Source organism: Mirounga angustirostris, unplaced genomic scaffold (assembly GCF_029215605.1).
Source record: "Mirounga angustirostris isolate CCGP_5_RB_7025 unplaced genomic scaffold, mMirAng1.0.hap1 SCAF_2, whole genome shotgun sequence".
Classification (NCBI taxonomy): Eukaryota; Metazoa; Chordata; class Mammalia; order Carnivora; family Phocidae; genus Mirounga; species Mirounga angustirostris.
In genome coordinates this window covers 116,536,142-116,556,924 of record NW_026991710.1, presented here as the reverse complement: position 1 = coordinate 116,556,924, position 20,783 = coordinate 116,536,142, and the positions used below count along the sequence as shown (strand labels likewise).

Genomic DNA, 20,783 nt, shown 5'->3' with positions numbered 1-20,783 from the left:
GTTAATAAAAATGACAAAAAGTAAAATTAGTAAGCATAAAAAAAAAGAGAAATCAGTGCTCCACTTAAGCTGTTAGCTTATAGAATAACTTTATTTTATACCTTTTTTAAGTTTTGAAATATTTTACTTCCATTTATGTTTTTGATACTACCATTTATGTTCCTGAACTATTAGTATAACCTTCACAAGGCTAGAGATCTATTAACATTTGTCTCGGATTTCTAACACAGGGTCTGACATATGGTAAATGCTCAACAACCAAATGTTGACTGTACATAGATCATTAGATCTCCTGATTGATAATTCACAGAAAACGTATGCATTTTTGATATTCTCATCCTAAATTTAAAATATGAATTAATAAATGTTATTCTTAAGTTTGTTTGTGTTTTGTTTTACTCCGTAAATGTAAAACAGTCCTGGGAAATAATATGTTGAATTTGGGAGAAAGGGGAGTTTGAGGTCAGAAATATGAGCAAGAAAATATACTTTTAAGAAATAATTTCCGGGGCACCTGGGTGGCTCATTCGTTAAAGCATCTGTCTTTGGCTCAGGTCATGATCCCAGGGTCCTGGGATCAAGCCCCGCATTGGGCTCCGTGCTCAGCGGGAAGCCTGCTTCTCCCTCTCCCACTCCGCCTGCTTGTGTTCCCTCTCTTGCTGTGTCTCTCTGTCAAATAAATAAAATCTTAAAAAAAAAAAAAAAGAAATAATTTCCACTGACATAACTAACATGAAATCATGGTTTTAAAAATGTGCCTCAAACCACATAAAAAGGGCAGCATTATTTGTAATTGTTAGGCACGTTTCATTTTGTTTATAACTGAAAACATGAAAAAATTGGATAAAATTCTATTGCTGCATTATCAAGTCTTTGAAGCTCTGATTTTAATATGGTAAGGTTTTTAGGGTGTGTCTTAATACAATTACATAAGGAATTAGTTTACCCAGGGTAGTTTATTAATAGCACCTAAGACAACACCTAAATTGCAACACAAGCAGACTTTAAAGAGAATGAAGTTCTTTAAAAACTTGAGACTTTGCTTTCCAAGGTTCTTTAGTATATGTGAGTATTGTGGGAAGGCACTTTGAAAAAATTACTTGAGAATGGTAATATATTTTATACTTACTAAGTTTCTTAAAGTTGAGCTAGAAGCACTGATTGAATCCTTTGCTTCAGTGAAGCAGCAGATAAGAGTAAGCAGGGTCACCTAAAGATAGATTTACTTAGAGGTTTGGCTGCCTCTCCGGAACTGTTTAGCTTTGAGCAGATTTCCATAAATGGACAGAGCAACTGGAGAGACCCAGTACCTTGGTTGAGAGTGTGGATGATGTGCAACAGGTGGTAAAACAGTCGCTGGATTTTTTTTTTTTTTTTTTTAATAAATGCTCTCCAAATGACTGCTGTTTAAGGCTTAGGCTTTAGCATTTGGTGAATTTTGAGATCAAGTGAATTTTTTTTTTCCAATTAAAAGTTTCCTGGAAACAGTTTTAAAAGATTCCTATCTTTAATGTGTAGAACTTGTGAATTTGTAATATAGCTTATGGAATTTATACAAATACTTCCTTTTAGTCTTTTTAGAGGACATCTTGAGAAAAATCTATCCAGTTAGAAACTGTTATATATTCATGTTTCAGAACCAAGTAGAATGTTCAATATTTTTAAGTTAGAATGTGAAATTAATATATCATTAATATAAGTTTGTGCTTGAATGGCCAATTTTCCTATAAGGTCTGTGGGTTATCCTCAACTTTAATATATAAAAGAAATACTTGCATGCCTATTGTATTAAAAATCTATATTGGGAATTATAGCAGATACAAAGATGAATTAAGATAACCCTCCTGACCTCAAGGAACTTATAATCTTACAGTAGTGATAAGAAATTATCACCATTTGGGGTGCCTGGGTGGCTCAGTCGTTAAGCATCTGCCTTCGGCTCAGGTCATGGTCCCAGGGTCCTGGGATCGAGCCCCGCATCGGGCTCCCTGTTCCACGGGAAGCCTGCTTCTCCCTCTCCCACTCCCCCTGCTTGTGTTCCCTCTCTCGCTGTGTCTCTCTCTGTCAAATAAATAAATAAAATCTTAAAAAAAAAAAAAAGAAATTATCACCATTTATTGAATTCTTACCCATATGCCAGGCATTGTACATGTTTTTTATGGGTATCACCTTACTTAATTCTCACAACTATCTGAGGTAATACACCTGTTTTGTAAAAAAGGAAATCAGTTTCCTTACAAGAAATTAAATTGCTGGTCTAGGGTAACAAATAAGTAGCAGCGACTAGGACCCAAGCTGTTGGACTCGAAAAGCCAAACGATTGCTGTATGCTTTACTTTTCACAAGTAATTCAGTCAGCAAAGCATAAAGTAAGTGCCAAAAGAGTTACAGAAGGTGGCAGAATTAGAAAAGGCTTCATGGGAAAACGAACAAACATAGAAACTTTAAAAACAAATTTATTGGGTAAAACGCAGGAAAGTTGAGTGAAATCTCGAAGAGACTAGGTCATTGGGAATAGAGTTCCCAGGTGTCTGGCGCTGTGCTAGTGCGCGCACCTAGGAGGGTCTGTAAGAACCAACTAATTCATTAAACTAACTTGGAAGTACCTTTTCTGACTGATTCTGCAAGGTATTGCCCTTGATTTTAGTGGGTGTGTATCAAGACACATAATTGACCTCCTCCTAGGATTGTTAATCTACAACCATCCTCCCTCCCGCCCCACCTCCAAGTTAGTTTTGCCTGAAATTGGTACAGGGTTCAAATTTCAAGGGTCCCTGTTTTCCTTTGGATAAGATTCAGAAATTTCTCAGTAATTTCTAATCATTCTCAATAGTTGCTTTATAATTGTTTGTTTTGCAGAGTGTACATACTAGATTGTTTTTTAAATTATTTCTGTAAATAATTTATATGGACTAATATGTATCAGTGACTTAGAGTTATTCACATGAGTTAATTTGTTTCTCATAGAGTAATATGTTTTAATTTAGTAATGTATCCTGTACATTTTTAATTGAGTAGAGCTTATTTCCCCCCAGTGGAAGCGTCAGTTCATAGCAGTAATGCACACTGTACAGATAAGACAATTGAAGCTGCTGAAGCCCTGCTTCATATGGAATCTCCTACCTGCTTAAGGGATTCAAGAAGTCCTGGTATGTGAATTGTTCTTTTTTATATTAAACATGTCATATCACTTTGCATACTAAAATAAGTTTCTTCTTAAATACATGAGGATTATTGTTGTTCTCAAGGTTTATTATGCATGAATACCTGTGACAGCAATACTTGATCTTTATTTGTCAAAGTTCCCTAGTCTTAAATAATTTTTTAAAATGGTAACAGAAAATGCCCATTATAGACAGATAAATATTTGTTAAATTGCTATTTATATCGTTATGTCTTATTTCCTTAACTCTGGGTAAATTATAAACCTTTGTAGTCCTTAAGGGAATGGCAGATGGGGTTGGGGGATTTGCTGCCCATGACTACTTTCTGTCTTTTACTTACTTACTTATTTATTTATAAGAAACACCAGGTGTTGCCTTTTTTTTTTTTTTAAGATTTTATTTATTTGAGAGAGAGCGAGAGAGCAAGAGAGAGCACAAGTGGGAGGGAGAGGGTTAGGTCCCACACCCTGAAATCATGACCTGAGCCGAAGGCAGCTGCTTAACCGACTGAGATAAATAGGCAGTAGCTCCAGAGAACCTTCCATGGTGGAGAGAGGAGATAGCTTCTACCATTTCTTCATACTCCCTCAGGCTGGGAGTTTCCTTTTCTTTTGGTCCCCCCCCTTTTTTTTTTCTTTAAGATTGCCTTTGAGGGCGCCTGGGTGGCTCAGTTGGTTAAGCGACTGCCTTCGGCTCAGGTCGTGATCCTGGAGTCCCGGGATCGAGTCCCGCATCGGGCTCCCTGCTCAGCAGGGAGTCTGCTTCTCCCTCTGACCCTCCTCCCTCTCATGCTCTCGGTCTCTCATTCTCTGTCTCGCAAATAAATAAAATCTTAAAAAAAAAAAAAAAAAAGACTGCCTTTGAGAGTCATTTTGTGCTCTAATTTTAATGTCCAAGTGTTAATTTGACTTAATACAATAATATTGGCCCTTCTTATAGGGATTTATAAATACCAAGAGCAACTGTACTTTTTAATGAGAATAGTATTATTCATGTATTATTCAGGGATATGAGAAGAGAATTAGGGCATATTGGTCAATGTATTATTTCACAGTAGTGTTATTAGCTGTCCCTTAATTGAAATAGAAATGTCATATTCTGATTATTCGTGCACATTGGAAGGAAGCTGGAGCAACATTATTGTATGTAATAGAATACCAAATGGCAGTTTCTATTTCTGTTTTAGTGACCCAAAACATCAGGACTGTTACATTAAATAAAATTTTAAATATTGAAAGATGATATTCATTGGGCTATAATCAGCAGGTTTTCCTTTTCATATTTTGAAGTGATCTGTAAATGCTTTCTTTTCACTGAAGACACACACATTTATTAAATGTTTTAAATTTTATACCATGTACATGTATTACCTAGTTAGAGAATATTGATGGGTACCAGGAAGGAAAGTAATTACTGAAGAAGTCACTATTATTCTGTTGTCTTATTTTCATTATGTTTTCCCAATTGTCAAAATAATTCAAAGTCTTCTGCAGTGAGCTTGAATGTATGTAAAAATGTGAAGAAGGGGTGGTGTAATTGCTCATGGTCCCCACCTTACCTACAGGATTAACATTTCCTTCAAGCTAATTTTCTTTGCATTTATTTCCTTATATACTTTAGATCGTATTGCGTATTCAGCAAATTAACGTTAGGCTCTTACCCGGCTTTGATGAATTGTTAATAAACCTCACCTCTACTAAATATTGAATTGTCCGCATGAAGAAGTATTAATGGGGGTGGGAAATTTTAATTTTTCGACTTTTTTTTATAGTGGAAGTGTTTGTCCCTCCTTGTGTATCAACTCCAGAATTTATCCATGCTGCTATGAGGCCAGATGTCATCACAGAAACTGTAGTGGAGGTGTCAACTGAAGAATCGGAACCAATGGATACCTCTCCTATTCCGACATCACCAGATAGCCATGAACCAATGAAAAAGAAAAAAGGTAGAGTATATTTATAAATTTCTGGAAAAGTGGGAGAAATTTTTTCTGGTATTTTTTTTCCCCCGATCAAGGGACATAGGAAATACATGCTGTAGATTTATGATTGATGTTATCTTTACCTAGGTATTCTCAAAGAATCAACAAATTGAGATTTTAATTTTGTGTTAACACGTTCATTCTGTTTTTAAAGGAGTTAGTATTTGAGCTCTAGAGAAAGTTGTCTGAAAATGGAATGATAACAAATGTTGGACAAGCAGAAGGAAGATTAGAGGTTCATTACTTGTCTGCCTTCTGATCCTTTTAGGTACTTGGTTATTTTTTTAAAACATTTAATTTTATTTTCTCTATTTTTAATCTTCCTACTCTTTTGTGGGCCTTAAAATAAAAAGCCCAATGCTATTTTGTTCCGTATACCTTCTGTCTTAAAACACCAAGATTGCCAGTAAGGACTTTTAAGTGGAATAAACTCACCAGTGGGTAAAGAGCATTTCCACTTACTATTTATTTGACTCCTGCTGAAACTTCTGCTCACCTGATCCTGATGGGTGAGGCCCAAGGCCCCATATATCTTCAACATCCCTAGGAGATGGGCAGCAAGTGGGTCTTTTTCCTGTTTGAATCAGAGGTAAAACTTGAAAGAAATGAAATTCTATATAAATGGGACTCATCTAATTCCACTTTCTTCTGTATCTCTTTCTTTACATTTTGGAGTAGGAAAAAATCAAAAAGGCAAAAATAAGAAAACTTGTGTTAGAAATAATGGTATTTCCTTTCATTTATTAGAGGTATTTCAAATTGCTGTGATTTTGATGTGTCTGTACTCATTACTGTGAGGGACACAGTGAAGAGTAAGATTTGAGTGCCTTTCCTCATGTAATAGATTACATGTATGTTGCAAGAGGTATGAATTAGAGAATTAGAAGGAAGAATTACTTCCTGCTGTTTAAATGTTTAAACAGCAAAAGGCATACATATAAATAGCCGTGTTTACCCACTTCCCCACTGTAGCCTTTGGCTGGTTATATTTGATAGGAGCTATTACAAAATACTTACAAATGTTTAGATTTATTTTTATTTTATTTTTTAGGGAGAGGGTGCGCGTGCGTGTGCACGCACACACACGTGCACACACAAGCAGGGGCTGGGGGGGGGCGGGCAGTGCAGAGGAAGAGGGAGAAAGAATCTCAGGCAGACTCTATGCCCACCCAACGCAGGGCTCGGTATCACGACCCTGAGATCAGGACCCTGGCCATAATCAAGAGTCAGACACTTAACCGAATGACCCACCCATGTGCCCTAATTTTTAGATTTAAAAGAAGATGGAAAAGACCATGAATAGCTGGGAACCAAGACCTCTAGATGAATAGGTTCATCTGCCTATGTGGTATGATATAAACCAGGAAATAATTTGCCAATTTAATACTGATTTTATATATTTGAAAATAGATGATCTTAGTGACCATTTAAAAATTATATATAATGCATAAATATATATGCTTAAGTTCATTTGGCACATACTAAGTTAGGTAGGTTATTTTTGAATAGCAGAGCCGCCTTTTTATTTCCAGAGCTTCTGACATTCTAATGTGTGTTGTGAATCTGCAAGAGAAGGTAACATGCAGTGTTCTAAAAGTTAATTACTGTAGAACATTGTTTCCGACTGATGAATAAACTATTAAGAAGTATGATTTGGGAAATACTGCTTTATATGAAAATAAATTAAGCCTTTTTGGGCTAACATTTCGATGAAGGAAGTTGAGGTTTTTTCGTTTTTGTTTGAGTCCTATTACTGATTGATTTGCATTCTAAATATTATTTAAATTGAGAGATTAATCTCTGTTCTAATGAGACCAGTGAACTTTCCCTTTTAATTTTTGCCAGAACACACATCTTATTGATTAGTGACCATAATGAAATCCTAGAATATAATAGCTATGTATTTTGAAATAAATTAAAACACTTTGATTTTTAAGTCTTTAGCTCTAAATAATCCTTGCTAATGAAGACCAAAGTGACATCAGAAATCCCAGATGTACGACAATCACCAAATTAGTAATAATATATTTAATCTGCAAATTATAATATACTTGACTATTCCCAGCCTTTCTGGAGGCTTCCCCTCATCTGCCAGCATTCTTTTATCAGTGCTGAGAATTGAAAACAATGCATTTCAGCCTTACGCCCTTTTTAGTATAAGTATAGCTCTTGCTTTTCTGTTCGTTGTGGATGCTAGTCTGTCTGAGAGCACCTTTTGGTGGAAGTGAAGAGAAGCTAAAGGAAGGGCACACTTACTAGACATACGAAATAATTAATTGAAAGATTTTTTTTTTTATCCTTATAATGTACCTGCACATTGAGGTGGGGAAATTTGAACACTTATGCTTAAATTCTGATGAATGGATTGGCTCAGAGCAGTAGAGTGTTTGAAATATTTTTTACTTTTCCTCATTTGAGCTCAAAGGGCTTCCCAGATTATCAGATCCTCTGCAATAGGTAGGTAAAGTTTTTCTAAGAGCCCTGTAGAACAGAAAAGAAAAAAGTTTGTACTAGAATTTGTTTCCACTGCTGCATTATTGGAAGAGGTTAGCAAATTGAGGCTCTGACTGAGTAAATAATAGGTGGGTAGTACCTGACTTGCTATATACACTGAAATTACTGCCAACTAAGTGCTGTAATCTAAAATTGCAGAAGTGCTTTTATTGCTCCTTTTATTTTTTTTATTATTATTATGTTAATCCCCATACATTACATCCTTAGTTTTAGAGGTAGTGTTCCATGATTCATTGTTTGTGCATAACACCCAGTGCTCCATGCAGAACGTGCCCTCCTCAATACCCACCACCAGGCTAACCCATCCTCCCACCCCCCTCCCCTCTAGAACCCTGTTTGTTTTTCAGAGTCCATCGTCTCTCATGGTTCGTCTACCCCTCCGATTTTATTGCTCCTTTTAAATGCAGCTTTTTATATACACTCAGTATATTAATCCACAAATTAGTGTCCAGTTTCATGAATAATGTGTTATCAAAGAGTCTGCTAATCATGCTTCTGTTATTTTTCCTGTTTTCAATGTATGGTTTCAATCTTATTTTTTTTCAGTTGGCCGTAAACCAAAGACCCAGCAATCACCAATTTCCAATGGGTCTCCTGAGTTAGGTATAAAGAAGAAACCCAGAGAAGGAAAAGGTAATTTGGGGAGGGCTGTTTTGGAGGTGAGATGACTTTTTTTTTCAGTTGACATTTTTGCATTGGTAAGAAAATGATTTCTAGGACACGTACAGGTGGAAGTACCGTCTTTGGTAGTAGGTATTAATCAGGGATATATGAGCATCGCCTGGGGAACTTTTTCCCAGTTTGTACCCCACTGAGATTCTATAGCCATAGATAAGCTACAGGGGGAGTAAAAGGTAGTAGGCATTTGTGTTTGGAAAAGGTCATCTAAAAAGTGCAATCTGATGCACAGCCTTTTAAGAGCCATTGTTCTTGGGGGAGGTATGTATGTATAACAGTACTCATCCTCATATAGACCCGCTTAGAATCGAAGGGGTGGGTTTATAACTAAGACTTATTTCTGATACATAATTTCTTAACTGATAGAAGTAATGCAAGAATTCTCAAGGCAAGTTGAATTTAATTTCCTAGTCAACCAGTTTCAGTCATGTCAGGTCAGAACAAAAACCATATTTTTGCTTTAGAATTTGTATACTTTCATTAAAAACAAAAATTAATGAGAAGCCTCCCACATTCTGTGCTCTTTTTAGATGATTTCAGGTGTGTTCTGATAATCTGATAACCAGAATTTATCACTTTAATGAATGTTTTCGGACCAGTATTTAATAGTTGGATACATTTTGGATTAATATATTCAAATTTATTCCATCTTCAACAGGTGGTCTTATATCTAAATTTATTTTTTTTCTGCTGTCACATGACATATTTTAAATAGAGCAAAAATTAAATCTCTAGTAAAAAAAAAAAATTTCTCCAATAAGTCTATCAAGAAATTTAGACCAAAAAATGTAGTTACATTGAACTGTTAATTTATTCAGGAACTGAGAAATTGAATTTGGGACAGATTTAGGATACTTGTCTTATTTCTTTGTCTTTGGTCATTTTACATTTCTAACATCTTAGGTTTTGTCTTTTATGTTGAAAACTTTAAAAATTACAAAGCTAAACTGTAAATACACAGTTATTACTGTTTTTTAAATAATTCCCATCATCAGTGGTCTCTTGTACTCAAAGACCTGATGCTTAACACTGGAGAAAAATTTTGTGATGACCTGTTCTTAACAATCAAAATCACCTTTTACTAAAGTTTCAGTCTTTTATTATCAAACTTGAGGCAAAGTGTTGAATATGAAGATTAAAGATTAAAAATCCAGTCTGGAGGCACCTGGCTGCCTCGGTCGGTAGAGCTTGTGACTCTTGTCATGAGGTTGTAGGTTCAAGCCCCACAATGAGTGTAGGAAGTACTTTAAAATCTTGAAGAAAAAAAAAATGCAGTGTTTCTTCTGTAAAATGCTGATAATGTCTGTTATAGGCTTCATGAGAACTACCTTATCTGATAAAGAAGGCTTCCCTTTCTGAATAAGTGAGATTTAGAACTTACAGTTTTAACTTGAGAATGGGGACTGGGGTGGAGTGAGTATCCAAAGACAAACTGAGGAATGTTGTCGAGTCTCATTCCACAGACATGGATGCATTCAGATCCCTACTATGTTATAAGGCATTGTTTATGTTATTCAGAAGTTTCTTCCACAATAAGCTCACTTTTACTATGTCCACTCATAGGGCCTGATAATCTCCTGATCACAGAAATGTCCCAAGTACATATCTTAATGTAGCTGAAAGTTACATATGGTTTACTAGTAAGAGTTTTTACAAAGTATTGATGCTGATGCAGTGGGATTTCAGAGACGCAGACGTAAAGTTGAAGGTTAACCTTTTCAGGTTAAAAGATGCACACTGGTCTCAACTATGGGTTACCAAATTTATTGAATTTTCAGATAATTCCAGAATGAAAATGAAATGCCTGAGGAAGAGCATCAGGATTTAGATTGAGTAGCAGTAACTTAGTTTGGAAGCCTCCTACCCTTAGAGGTTCTTCTCATGAAGCCTGTAATTTGGATCTAGATTTGATGATAGTAAAGGGATAGTGAGCAGGAGCCTAGAGATGACCTAGTGACTCAGTGGTGGTATGTGTATTCTAATTTTCTCCTTCTCGGGGTTCTTTTCTGTTCTTTTGATCAACTTAAGAATCTTTGGCCCTAGAGGCTTTATGAAGGGAATAAAAGAAAAACAGCATTCTGAAAAGCCTGATCTCCTCATAACTACTGTCCACTAATTGCCCATCCTCCACTCTCCAAAGGGAAAGAAAAAAAAAGTTATGCTTTCTTCTTTTGGGGATTAAGTTCCTTATCTGAATCCCAGATTCCCTCCTTTTCCTCTACGCAAATCTTAGTCATCTTCCAAGTCTTCTGTCTTACCAATCCGCTTTATTTTTATTCCTGAAATCCCAGACTTTTCTGTCATTCATTTGGAATATAATGCATTGCCTTGTGATCTTGTGTCGCTTCACAAACTCTTACTTCTTTGTTGTATTGTTAACTTGTCATTTACTTTTCCCTTCCCAACTAAATTGTAAATTCCTTGAAGCAGGGACCAAGTTTTAAATGCTCTTCTGTATCCTCAACTACACTTGAGCATAGTGTATGATGAAGAACTATGCTACTCTGCAGAAATAGCTCATTTTCAAATTTTGCTAGTCATGTGATCAGATGTTATATAGTTAGCATTTGATGAATACTTGACTAGTTAAAGGAATTGCCATGTTACTTTTTAGTGTTTGTTTAAGGAGTTCATATTTTAAGACTGAAGCACAAATGTATTTACTCAACTGTTCATATATAATGCAATCCTAATACATTGCTTGTCTTCACTGTACTGGGTATGGTCAGTAGAAAGAGATTAGCAATTAAAAAAAAAAAAACAACCCTGTTTTTAGAGGAAGGTAGGTCTCATTGATAGAAAATTGACTAGTGGTCCAGAGGATAATGAAAAGATAATGTTTAAAGGGGTCATGGGTAATTTGTACTTTATAAGACATGTACTTCAGAGTTCCTGCATAAAGGTCAATCAAAGAAAATATATCAAAGAAAAGTAAGTTTCACGGTGCCTGGCTGTCTCAGTCGGTGGAGCATGCAACTCTTGATCTCGGGGCTGTGGGTTCCAGCCCTGTGTTGGGTGTGGAGATTATGTAAAAAAGATAAAATCTTAAAAGTTTTGCAGATTTCACCGTGTATTGCTTGTCTTTTCAACAAGTAAGTGCCTTCTGATGAATTTTGATCATAGAATTGGGGCTGATCATAAAATAAACATACTGATGCAAATAAATTTATTCATGGTTTAGATCTGTGTAAATTAATAAATTGGATTCTGTTTAATTCAGGTTCACTTTGTGCTATGCATTATGCCTTTGCCTTGCCTTTACTGAACTCAAAATTTAGGATAGGGTGATGTAGAATAGTATAAAATCCAGGACCTCTCTGTTATATTAGTATCATAACTGTAAACATAAATAGGATATTATTTTTGAAAACCAGCAAACAAGTATATTTAGGATTATGTTATAATGAAATATAGTGTATATATAATTTACTAGGCAACACAATTTGACACTGTATAAGTGATGCTCATATAGTCTAGTACTTAATGACAGACTCTTGGGACATTTGTTTTACCAGTAGTTAATGAATTTTTGTCCAGCATAATTAAATATTTGCCTTTTCTTTTTTTTGATTGAGGGTGAGTGGAGGTGGGGGGGGCAAAGAGGGAGAGGGGGAGAGAGAGTATCTTAAGCAGGCTCCATACCCAGCGCAGAGACCAATGTGGGACTCGATCTCATGACCCTGAGATCATGAGCTGAGCAGAAAACAAGAGTTGGACGCTTAACCGACTGAGCCACTGAAGTGCCCCTAAATATTTGCTTTATATTAATGAATTTTTAACCAATGTCTTATCATTTTTTCGAAGGAAACACAACCTATTTGTGGGAGTTTCTTTTAGATCTACTTCAAGATAAAAATACTTGTCCTCGGTATATTAAATGGACTCAGAGAGAAAAAGGCATATTCAAGCTTGTGGATTCAAAGGCTGTCTCTAAACTTTGGGGAAAGCATAAGAACAAGCCAGATATGAACTATGAAACTATGGGACGAGCTCTGAGGTAGGTACACAAGAGACTGAATTTTCAAATAAAACCTACATATTTCTGTATTGTCTATTAGTTGTTTAAAAAGAAGCTCTAAAAACCCCTTTTTATAACTTTAATTTGGGGGGATATTCTAGAGGAGTTTCTTAGGTTTGGAGGTAAATGGAGAGAAAGATTTTGGTCTAGACATCTAAAATTTCAGCCATCACTGGAAACCCATTTTTGCAGAAAAATGTGCTTTTGCACTTAGGACTATTCCTTAATAAGAGAAGTTGAAGACCTTTAAGGAAATTAAACCCAAATGAAATAGTTTCTAATACAGCTTTTTAGTTCCTATGAGTTTGTTATAATGGATTTATCTTAATACGAAATTTTGAGAAACCCACAAAACTTTGCAGTGTACATGGCTTCTTCTAATTAGGGGTGTTTGTAAATGGACACATAGTTTATATGACAATATTCACATATCCCGCAGATTTATCTCTACTAAGCATTGCTTAAGTAATTTTTCTACATTAACATCAGATTGTTTTTATAACCTGTGTAAATCACAGTTGAATTTTTACTGATGTCATAAGATACAGTAAAATATTTGGTATTTAGGTTGTATTACTTCCTTTAAGAAAGAGAACTTGTAGCTCTTTTATAAACCTAAAGGTTAAAGGAACTGTGGCACCAGGTTCCAACTTCATTCTTATCCAAGTTCTTAGCCTTTTGAACAATCCCCAGCCAGTAAGAGCTCCTTCTCATCTCTAACAGGAGTAAGAGAATGTTTCTGTTAGTGTCCATTCTACATGGTGTTTTGGGGGTGGGGGGTGGGGGTAAAAGATGTAATAATACACTTGCTTCATTTAGTACTGTTTCTGTTACAGATACTATTACCAAAGGGGTATTCTTGCAAAGGTTGAAGGACAGAGGCTTGTGTATCAGTTCAAGGATATGCCCAAAAACATAGTGGTCATAGATGACGACAAAAGTGAAACTTGTAATGAAGATTTAGCAGCAGCTACTGACGAAAAATCCTTAGAACGAGTGTCACTGTCTGCAGAGAGTCTCCTGAAAGCAGCAACCTCTGTTCGTGGTGGAAAAAACTCATCTCTGAACTGCTCCAGGGCAGAGAAGGGTGTAGCTAGAGTTGTAAACATCACTTCCCCTGGTCATGATCCTCCATCCAGGTCTCCTACTACCACCGCGTCTGTGTCAGCAACAGCAGCTCCAAGGTCAGTGAAGGAAACTATGTACCTTTTTTAATGTTAGCAGTCTAAAGCCCCACTGTCGTCAAGACTTGGAAGAGTGTTTGATCTTTTAAATGTATTTTATTGTTCTTGTTAAAGTAGAGGTCTCAACTAACTCGAATTGTTTTTATGGTTTTATAGATGGAACTTAACGTGGGCATTTGTTTTTTAAGATCTGTTTCACAATATTTCATATATTCTAAATTGTCAGTACACCCGTAAAATTTGGGAGCATTAGTTTTGTACATGATAGGTTTGCATTCATCTTCTTGCTCAAGAGACCTATTGTCTAATTTAACATTAAATCAACTTTTTTTGAATTTACTAGGACAGTTCGTGTGGCAATGCAAGTACCTGTTGTAATGACATCGTTGGGTCAGAAAATCTCGACTGTGGCAGTTCAGTCAGTTAATGCAGGTGCACCGTTAATAACCAGCACTAGTCCAACAACAGCAACCTCTCCCAAGGTAGTTATTCAGACGATCCCTACTGTGATGCCAGCCTCTTCTGAAAACGGAGACAAAATCACCATGCAGCCTGCCAAAATTATCACCATCCCAGCTACACAACTTGCACAGTGTCAGCTGCAGACAAAGTCAAATCTGACTGGGTCCGGAAGCATTAACATTGTTGGAACCCCGCTGGCTGTGAGAGCACTTACCCCCGTTTCAATAGCCCACGGTACACCTGTAATGAGACTATCAGTGCCTACTCAGCAGGCATCTGGCCAGACTCCTCCGCGAGTTATCAGCGCGGTCATAAAGGGGCCAGAGGTCAAATCAGAAGCAGTGGCAAAAAAGCAGGAACATGACGTGAAAACTTTGCAGCTGGTACAAGAAGAAAAACCAGCAGACGGAAGTAAGACAGTGACCCACGTAGTGGTTGTCAGTGCGCCTTCAGCTATTGCCCTTCCTGTAGCTATGAAAACGGAAGGACTAGTGACGTGTGAGAAATAAAATAGCAGCTCTACCGTGGACTTGAGACTGTTAGTGATAGTACTAACATAAATATTTGCAAGGGAGGTCATCAAGCAAAGTCAAAAGAAGACTTTAAAACATTTTTAATGCATCTAAGAAAACAATCAGACTTACTGGAAATAAATTACCTATCCCATGTTTCAGTGGGAAATGAACTACATGCGGAGATGCTGACAGAAAACTGCCTCTTACAGTAGGAAACAACTGAACCCGTCAATAAGGAAAATGGATTGAAAGGGACCAAGCAACTCACTACAATATCCAGTTACACTAAGACTTGGAACACTAACACTCTGTAAGAGGTTATATAGTTTTCAGTGGGGAGGGGTTGGGATGGGTGATCTCATTGTTACATAGAGCAATTTTTGATGCATTTTATATGCATACCAGCAATTATTACTGTGTTCACACAGAACTCACTTAACTGGTGCTATGTGAAGACTGCTAATATAGGTATTTTAGAATGTGAATTGAAAATGGATCCAAAAGCTTTTCAGAAAGAGGATAGCAAAAAAGACCTAGTGCGATTTTTTTTTAAATATCATATAGCTTAAGCTGATTTAAAACAAAGGCCTTAGACTAATTTTCAGTTTTCTTTATTGAAATAAGCTAATGGCTTGTTTGTGTAAAGCTTTTTTATTAAAAGAAAAATTTTAAAAATCTTGTACCTAGCACAGTATTGTTATAGAATTTACATGTAACATTTTATATGGTAGTTTAAGTCTGTCAGTTTCTTAATTGTGGACAAATTAACAGTTGGCTCTGGCCTTTTGCTGTAACCTGCCTGTGTCACTCACTTAGTCCTGGCATCTGTGCAGACATAGCAGTTTCAGTCCTACTGTCACTTGGAAGTTCAGGCTCAGCATGAATTTTTGTCAGGTAGCTCTAATACCTGGTGTTTTTGTTCTTGTTTTTCCTTCCTTCCTTTTTTTTTTTTTTTTTTTAGTTGAAGTTTTAAGAGGGAAAGTACCAGTGTTCAGATTTGAACTATAATAGTTTGTATATTCAACATTTGAAGTATATTCTATTTTGTTGTACTCTTGTTTCAAAGTGTATTCAAGTAGGTTTTCTGAAATATAGAAATGAAATTTATGTTGTGTTTTGGTCTCTGGTGATATTTATAACAATATTCAAAAGCTAGTATAGAGACACTGTTTTAGTTAAGTATAGAAGTCTTATTTCTCCTTCCCAACTACTGTGTGAAAGAATTTTCCTTCTGTTTGTTCCATTACATTAATATTTGGCAAATATCTGCATGTTGCCACTTATTTTCTAATTACTATCATGAACTATAATGTTCTACTTAACCATGAGTTTATTATTTTAATGTTGGCCACACTTAAAGAAATTTCTCAAACAGACCTTTTGAGGGTTAAGAAGATCAAGTAATACTCTAGCCCTTTTACAAATTAGGAAATGGAGGTACCAGAGGGATTAATGAATTTCCTAATTTCACACCAAATTAGGTCCTGTGACCCCACATCTTAATGCTCTTTCTACTACAAAGGAAAGTTGTCTATTTTTACATCTTTTAGAAATTTAAATAAACTGATACTTAATGTTTTGTGGCCTTCAATTGTGCACTTGATCAGATACTACTTAGGTTGAAAACGATTTTTATAATAGCCCCCTTTGTAATCATTTATCTTTTCCAGACATACCTGATGGTACTTTTTAATAAAAGCTCAAAGAAAAACTCACTTGATTCTTATCCCATTTGGGAATTAAGCTCAAATTTTACCTACTTTTAAGACATTTCCTAAAATTTCAGTTTTCTTTGGCACTTAATTGTATTGTCTTCTTTTTTGCACTATAGTTTCATTTCTTTAGTCATACTCCATGATATTTTTGGAAGGCAAAGAATATATAGCTTATACCCTACCTACACACCTTTCTCCAAATGCTGAGCTTATTGGACACTCAGATGTGTTGGTTTTGGTAACGTATTTGCTAAGAATCTAAGTCATGTGCTATGGAGGACAGCTAAAGAGACTTCAATTTTGAGTGAATAATTCCCCCCTCACCACTTTATTATTAGTTGGTTCTAACTGGGTTAAGTCAGAACTACCTAGTTTATCTCCATCACTCTACCTAGATATTTTTCTGTCTCAGAAATTCTAAGTACACCGAAGGTCCAGGTTTGGAAACAGATGTAGACAGTATATAATGGTCAGAATGTTTCTGATTAAAATTCTCAGTGGTATGGCTTTTAACCTCAACCCTTCCAAACTGTAAACCACTGTAATTTAACATTTGCTTTTTTGTGGCCGGTATGCTGGGGAAGAACCTTATTAACAATGGCTTAATGCCACTATGTATTCCAGCCTCACTAGGGTTTGTGAACAATAATAAGCAGTCAGTCTGTCCATTTATTCCTTAGGTCTGTTTCCAGCAACAATTCCAGCCTTACTACCCTGCTTAACCAAATGACCAGTATACCTCTTTATAGAGAACATGGTGGTCCAGAGCTATGAACTCCCTCCATTTCTGGACCCTTTGCTGTAAGAACATCTACTTCCTCTGGCATCCGTCCTTACCCATCTGTTTCAGGAAGGAGGCAGGGGTGCCTTCCTCCTGTACTCCGCCTTCCTCTCCTTTCATACCTTCGTGGTCTCCTTGTTCCAACAAGTTTTATAGCCTATTGCTCTGTCTCTCTTCCGTAGCTGAATTCTGGCTTAAGAGAAACAGTTCTCACTGAGGTCCAACAATCCAGTAGTAAAATTAAACAGACACTTTCATTTTTTCATGGGATCTTGTGCCTCAGCCTACTTCTTAAAAATTCTTTGGTTTTCCATGACATCCTTCTTCTGGTTTACTTCCTGCCTTCTTAGTCTGCTTTGCTCTCCTTCAGTTTCCCATTTAATGTTAATACTTAGCAAGATTCTATCTGTGGGTCTCTTTTCTTCAGATTTTCTTCAAATTTTCTTCTTTATTTGAGAGAGAAATAAAGGTGTACGAATTAAATGAATATGTTAAGGATTTAGAACCAGTGCCTGGCATATAGCAAGCACTCTATTAAGTGTCTACTATTATGATTTCACTTCAACTTAATGGTTAGATAATTTTATTCATGCCTGTAGTTTTTACTACCAAATGTGTAGTAAGACTCAGGTGGTTTTATCTAACTGCTCAAAATTTCCTGATTTTCTCCTGAATGTCCAGTTGAAATCTGTTCTTAGCTCAGTAAATGACACTACCAGCAGTCCATTACTCAGGCCAGAAGAAACCATTCTAGACACCTTACTTCCTACCTCCCATCATTCACCAAATCCTATTGATGTTACCTTTTAAGTAGCTTCCCTTCCCATCCTCCCAACCTTTACTGCTTGTCTCACCAACCCTCCCTCTACTCTTACTTGTAAATGCAAATTTCATCACTCCCTTGTAATTGCTTTAAATTCTTCAATGGTGGGGCGCCTGGGTGGCTCAGGCGGTTAAGCGTCTGCCTTGAGCTCAAGTCATGATCCCAGGGACCTGGGACTGAGCCCTGCATTGGGCTCCCTGCTCAGCAGAGGGTCTGGTTCTCCCTTTCTCTCTCCCTCTTCCTCAGATAAAAATCTTTTAAAAATAAATTCTTCAATGGCATCTCTTCCTGAAAACATAAAAGTTCAGAGTGTAACATATAACATTTAAATCCATTGATCTGGCCTCTGCCTACCTTCCCAAGCCTTATTCCCTTGCTACTCTTTTAGTCATCTCTGGGCTACAGACATTCCAGACACCCATACCTCACTGGGCCAACAGATGGCTACTCTCCAGACCACTCTGCGTTCACCTAGGTAGGAGTTCACTTTATTTACTGAGAAGTGACAGACATCAAAATAAAAATTTCTGAGATAGGCGTGAAAGGTTGGGGAATGGTCCACCTTGAATTGAGTCTAAAGACTGAAAAGTAGAAAGTATGTGAAGACAAGGGTTAGGGGAGAGGAAAAGGCATCAGCAGTGGAAATGAAGGACTGTTTACAGAGAATTAACAGGGACAAACGAGGTAGCATTTCCAGATATGGTGGGCAGTGCTATCAAGCGTAGCAGGAAGGGCTAAGCAAATAAGGCGAAAGAAAAAACCAGAGATTGTTGATACAGTGAAAACAACAGGGCAATTCCACCAGAGGGGTGGCCTTGAAGGCGGAACGTAAGGGATGCGGCACTTGGGGCATTACCAGTGGCTTGCCGGACACCTTGCAATACCTCACTATGGAGAAGGCATCTCTGATCCCTGTACGTAAGTCATGTGTAATAGTAAGTCATCAGCTAAACTTCTACACAAAGAACATTTTGGCTTCGGGGTTATCTCCTAAGTGTCTCTTGCTCCTTTTATTTGAAATCACCTCGCCTACTCTGAGGGCACTACACAGCACATTGTTTTGGGGAGGCAAGAGTAATAACCCTACTTTATTAGTTCCACAGCCATCACCACCACTTCTCCCTGTATTGCAGCTTTTACCCATTCACTCTACACGCCCTCTGTGCTTGTGATTTATCTGTACTTCAGCCTCTGTTACAATCATGTCCTCCATAATTAAAACCGATAGTATTTTGTAGGAAGTCAGTACACAGTGATGCCCGTCCTAATGAGAATGAGGTTACTATTCACTCTTTGCAAATGTGCTGATTCGCCTTTCTGCACTACCCCTCCAGAGCTTTGAAAACTCAAGGGCAGCAGGGAGATGGATTTGATTTTCATCTATTTCACTCTTTAAGCAACCGTAACTATTTTTTGAACACTGCAACTCAGCACTAATGCTGAGTTCAGGACTTAAACACAATATATCACAACTTCTAAAGTTAGAACTTAATATAACAGAACATGGCTGCTTAATGCAAAATACTCCGGGGGTGCCGGGTGGCTCAGCTGGTCAACCATCCGACTAGGTTTCGGCTCAGGTCATGATCTTGGGGTTGTGGGATGCAGCCCGGTGTCCAGCTCTATGCTCGACATGGAGTCTGCTTGAGATTCTCTCTCCTTCTGCCCCTCCTGCTCGTGCTCTCTCTGAAGGAAATACATCTCAAAAAAATACTGCATATCAAAAACAAAACTGAACTGTAAATAGGCTATAAACCAACAGTTGTCTTCTCCCAAGATACTGTTTCTTCCCATCCCGTTGTAGTCATGTTTAACTTGGAGAAAACGTCTATTTTAGAAGACTTCCTTTGATGAAATGATACCATCACTGTCGTAATAGGTGAAACACAATTTACATAATCTGGAAATTATTTCTGAGTTGTAGGACATTCATTGGAATCACCTCGGAAGATTTAGAAATCCTGTTGCTCACGTCACACTCCATACCAGTTAGATTACAATGTATGGGAGTGGGAGGCAGGCATCAGTATTTTTCAGTATCTCTAGGAGATTTCATTGTTGCCGTCAGGTTTGGGAACCACACTGCCATATAGATACAATCAAGGAAAGCTTTATGTCCGAGGATCTGTGTCCTAACATAGGCTTTTCTAAAATGGTCAGTGGAAAAAGGTAGTTTGAGATGTATCTATTAAGTATTAAAATGGGTTTTTGAAAAGCCTACATACTGTAGATTTCATTAGTTCTAAAGTCTCCTCATATTTAACATCTCTGTAAGGACGAAAGAGTCTTAGCTATATACTAAGGCCAACAATGCTGTCCTTGTTCAAAATACTTTTGAATTGCTTCCTGGAGCAATGCCTAAAATTTAAAACACAATAATAGAGGCAAGTTTTCTGCTGAGGAAGATTTTAATTTTAGAAATAGCCAAGTCACTTGAGGTTAATAAACTGATGTGAATCAAGCTAGGTAATGCCATATTTGGTTCAAAATGAGATGTGGTATTAAATTCACACTGGTTTTGAGACCTTCATAAAACCGGATATGGAAGCAGTTCCAAAAAATTGCAACAGTATTTTTGAACTGTGGCAGCAGAAAAATCGTGTTGACGTGCCTCAGTTTAGTGTTTTTAAGAAACCTTAGAGGTTGTCTGATCTATTGCCTATATTACAAATAAACTAAGGTTCAGGAAAAAAGGGACTCCTCAGTCTCAGTCCAGCTGATCAGTGGCAGACCTAAAAACAGAACTCCTCTGCCTCCCAATTTAGTTTTAGCCTCAACCTATATTCCCTCCCATCCAAAAAAAAAAGGGGGCAGGGCGAGGGGGGGAAGGTTAGTTATCCTATCATGTAATGATCCTTACTTTCTCACAAACTAGATCTTAAAATGTAGAATTTTGCTGTGTGTTCTTCAGGTTCACCAATCTATGGAAACCAAAGTGAGATGTTGGA

At 37.0% G+C, this 20,783-nt stretch overlaps 1 protein-coding gene across 10 annotated transcripts in view; it reads left to right on the top strand.

Moving 5' to 3' along the window:
• ELF2 (E74 like ETS transcription factor 2) overlaps nucleotides 1-15,779 on the top strand; it is a 107,988-nt gene extending 92,209 nt beyond the window's left edge. For 3 of the 10 annotated variants that reach the window (XM_045880435.3, XM_064585076.1, XM_045880433.3), the window contains 6 exons: nucleotides 3,036-3,149; nucleotides 4,936-5,109; nucleotides 8,206-8,292; nucleotides 12,142-12,334; nucleotides 13,192-13,539; nucleotides 13,883-15,779. In XM_045880435.3, coding sequence (XP_045736391.1) covers nucleotides 3,036-3,149; nucleotides 4,936-5,109; nucleotides 8,206-8,292; nucleotides 12,142-12,334; nucleotides 13,192-13,539; nucleotides 13,883-14,510 — 1,544 coding nt within the window. In that variant the 3' untranslated portion in view covers nucleotides 14,511-15,779. The remainder of the gene's footprint in view (nucleotides 1-3,035; nucleotides 3,150-4,935; nucleotides 5,110-8,205; nucleotides 8,293-12,141; nucleotides 12,335-13,191; nucleotides 13,540-13,882) is intronic. The other 7 variants (XM_064585077.1, XM_054508743.2, XM_045880432.3 and 4 more) reach the window with 3 other exon arrangements.
• The last annotated feature ends 5,004 nt before the right edge of the window (nucleotides 15,780-20,783 follow it).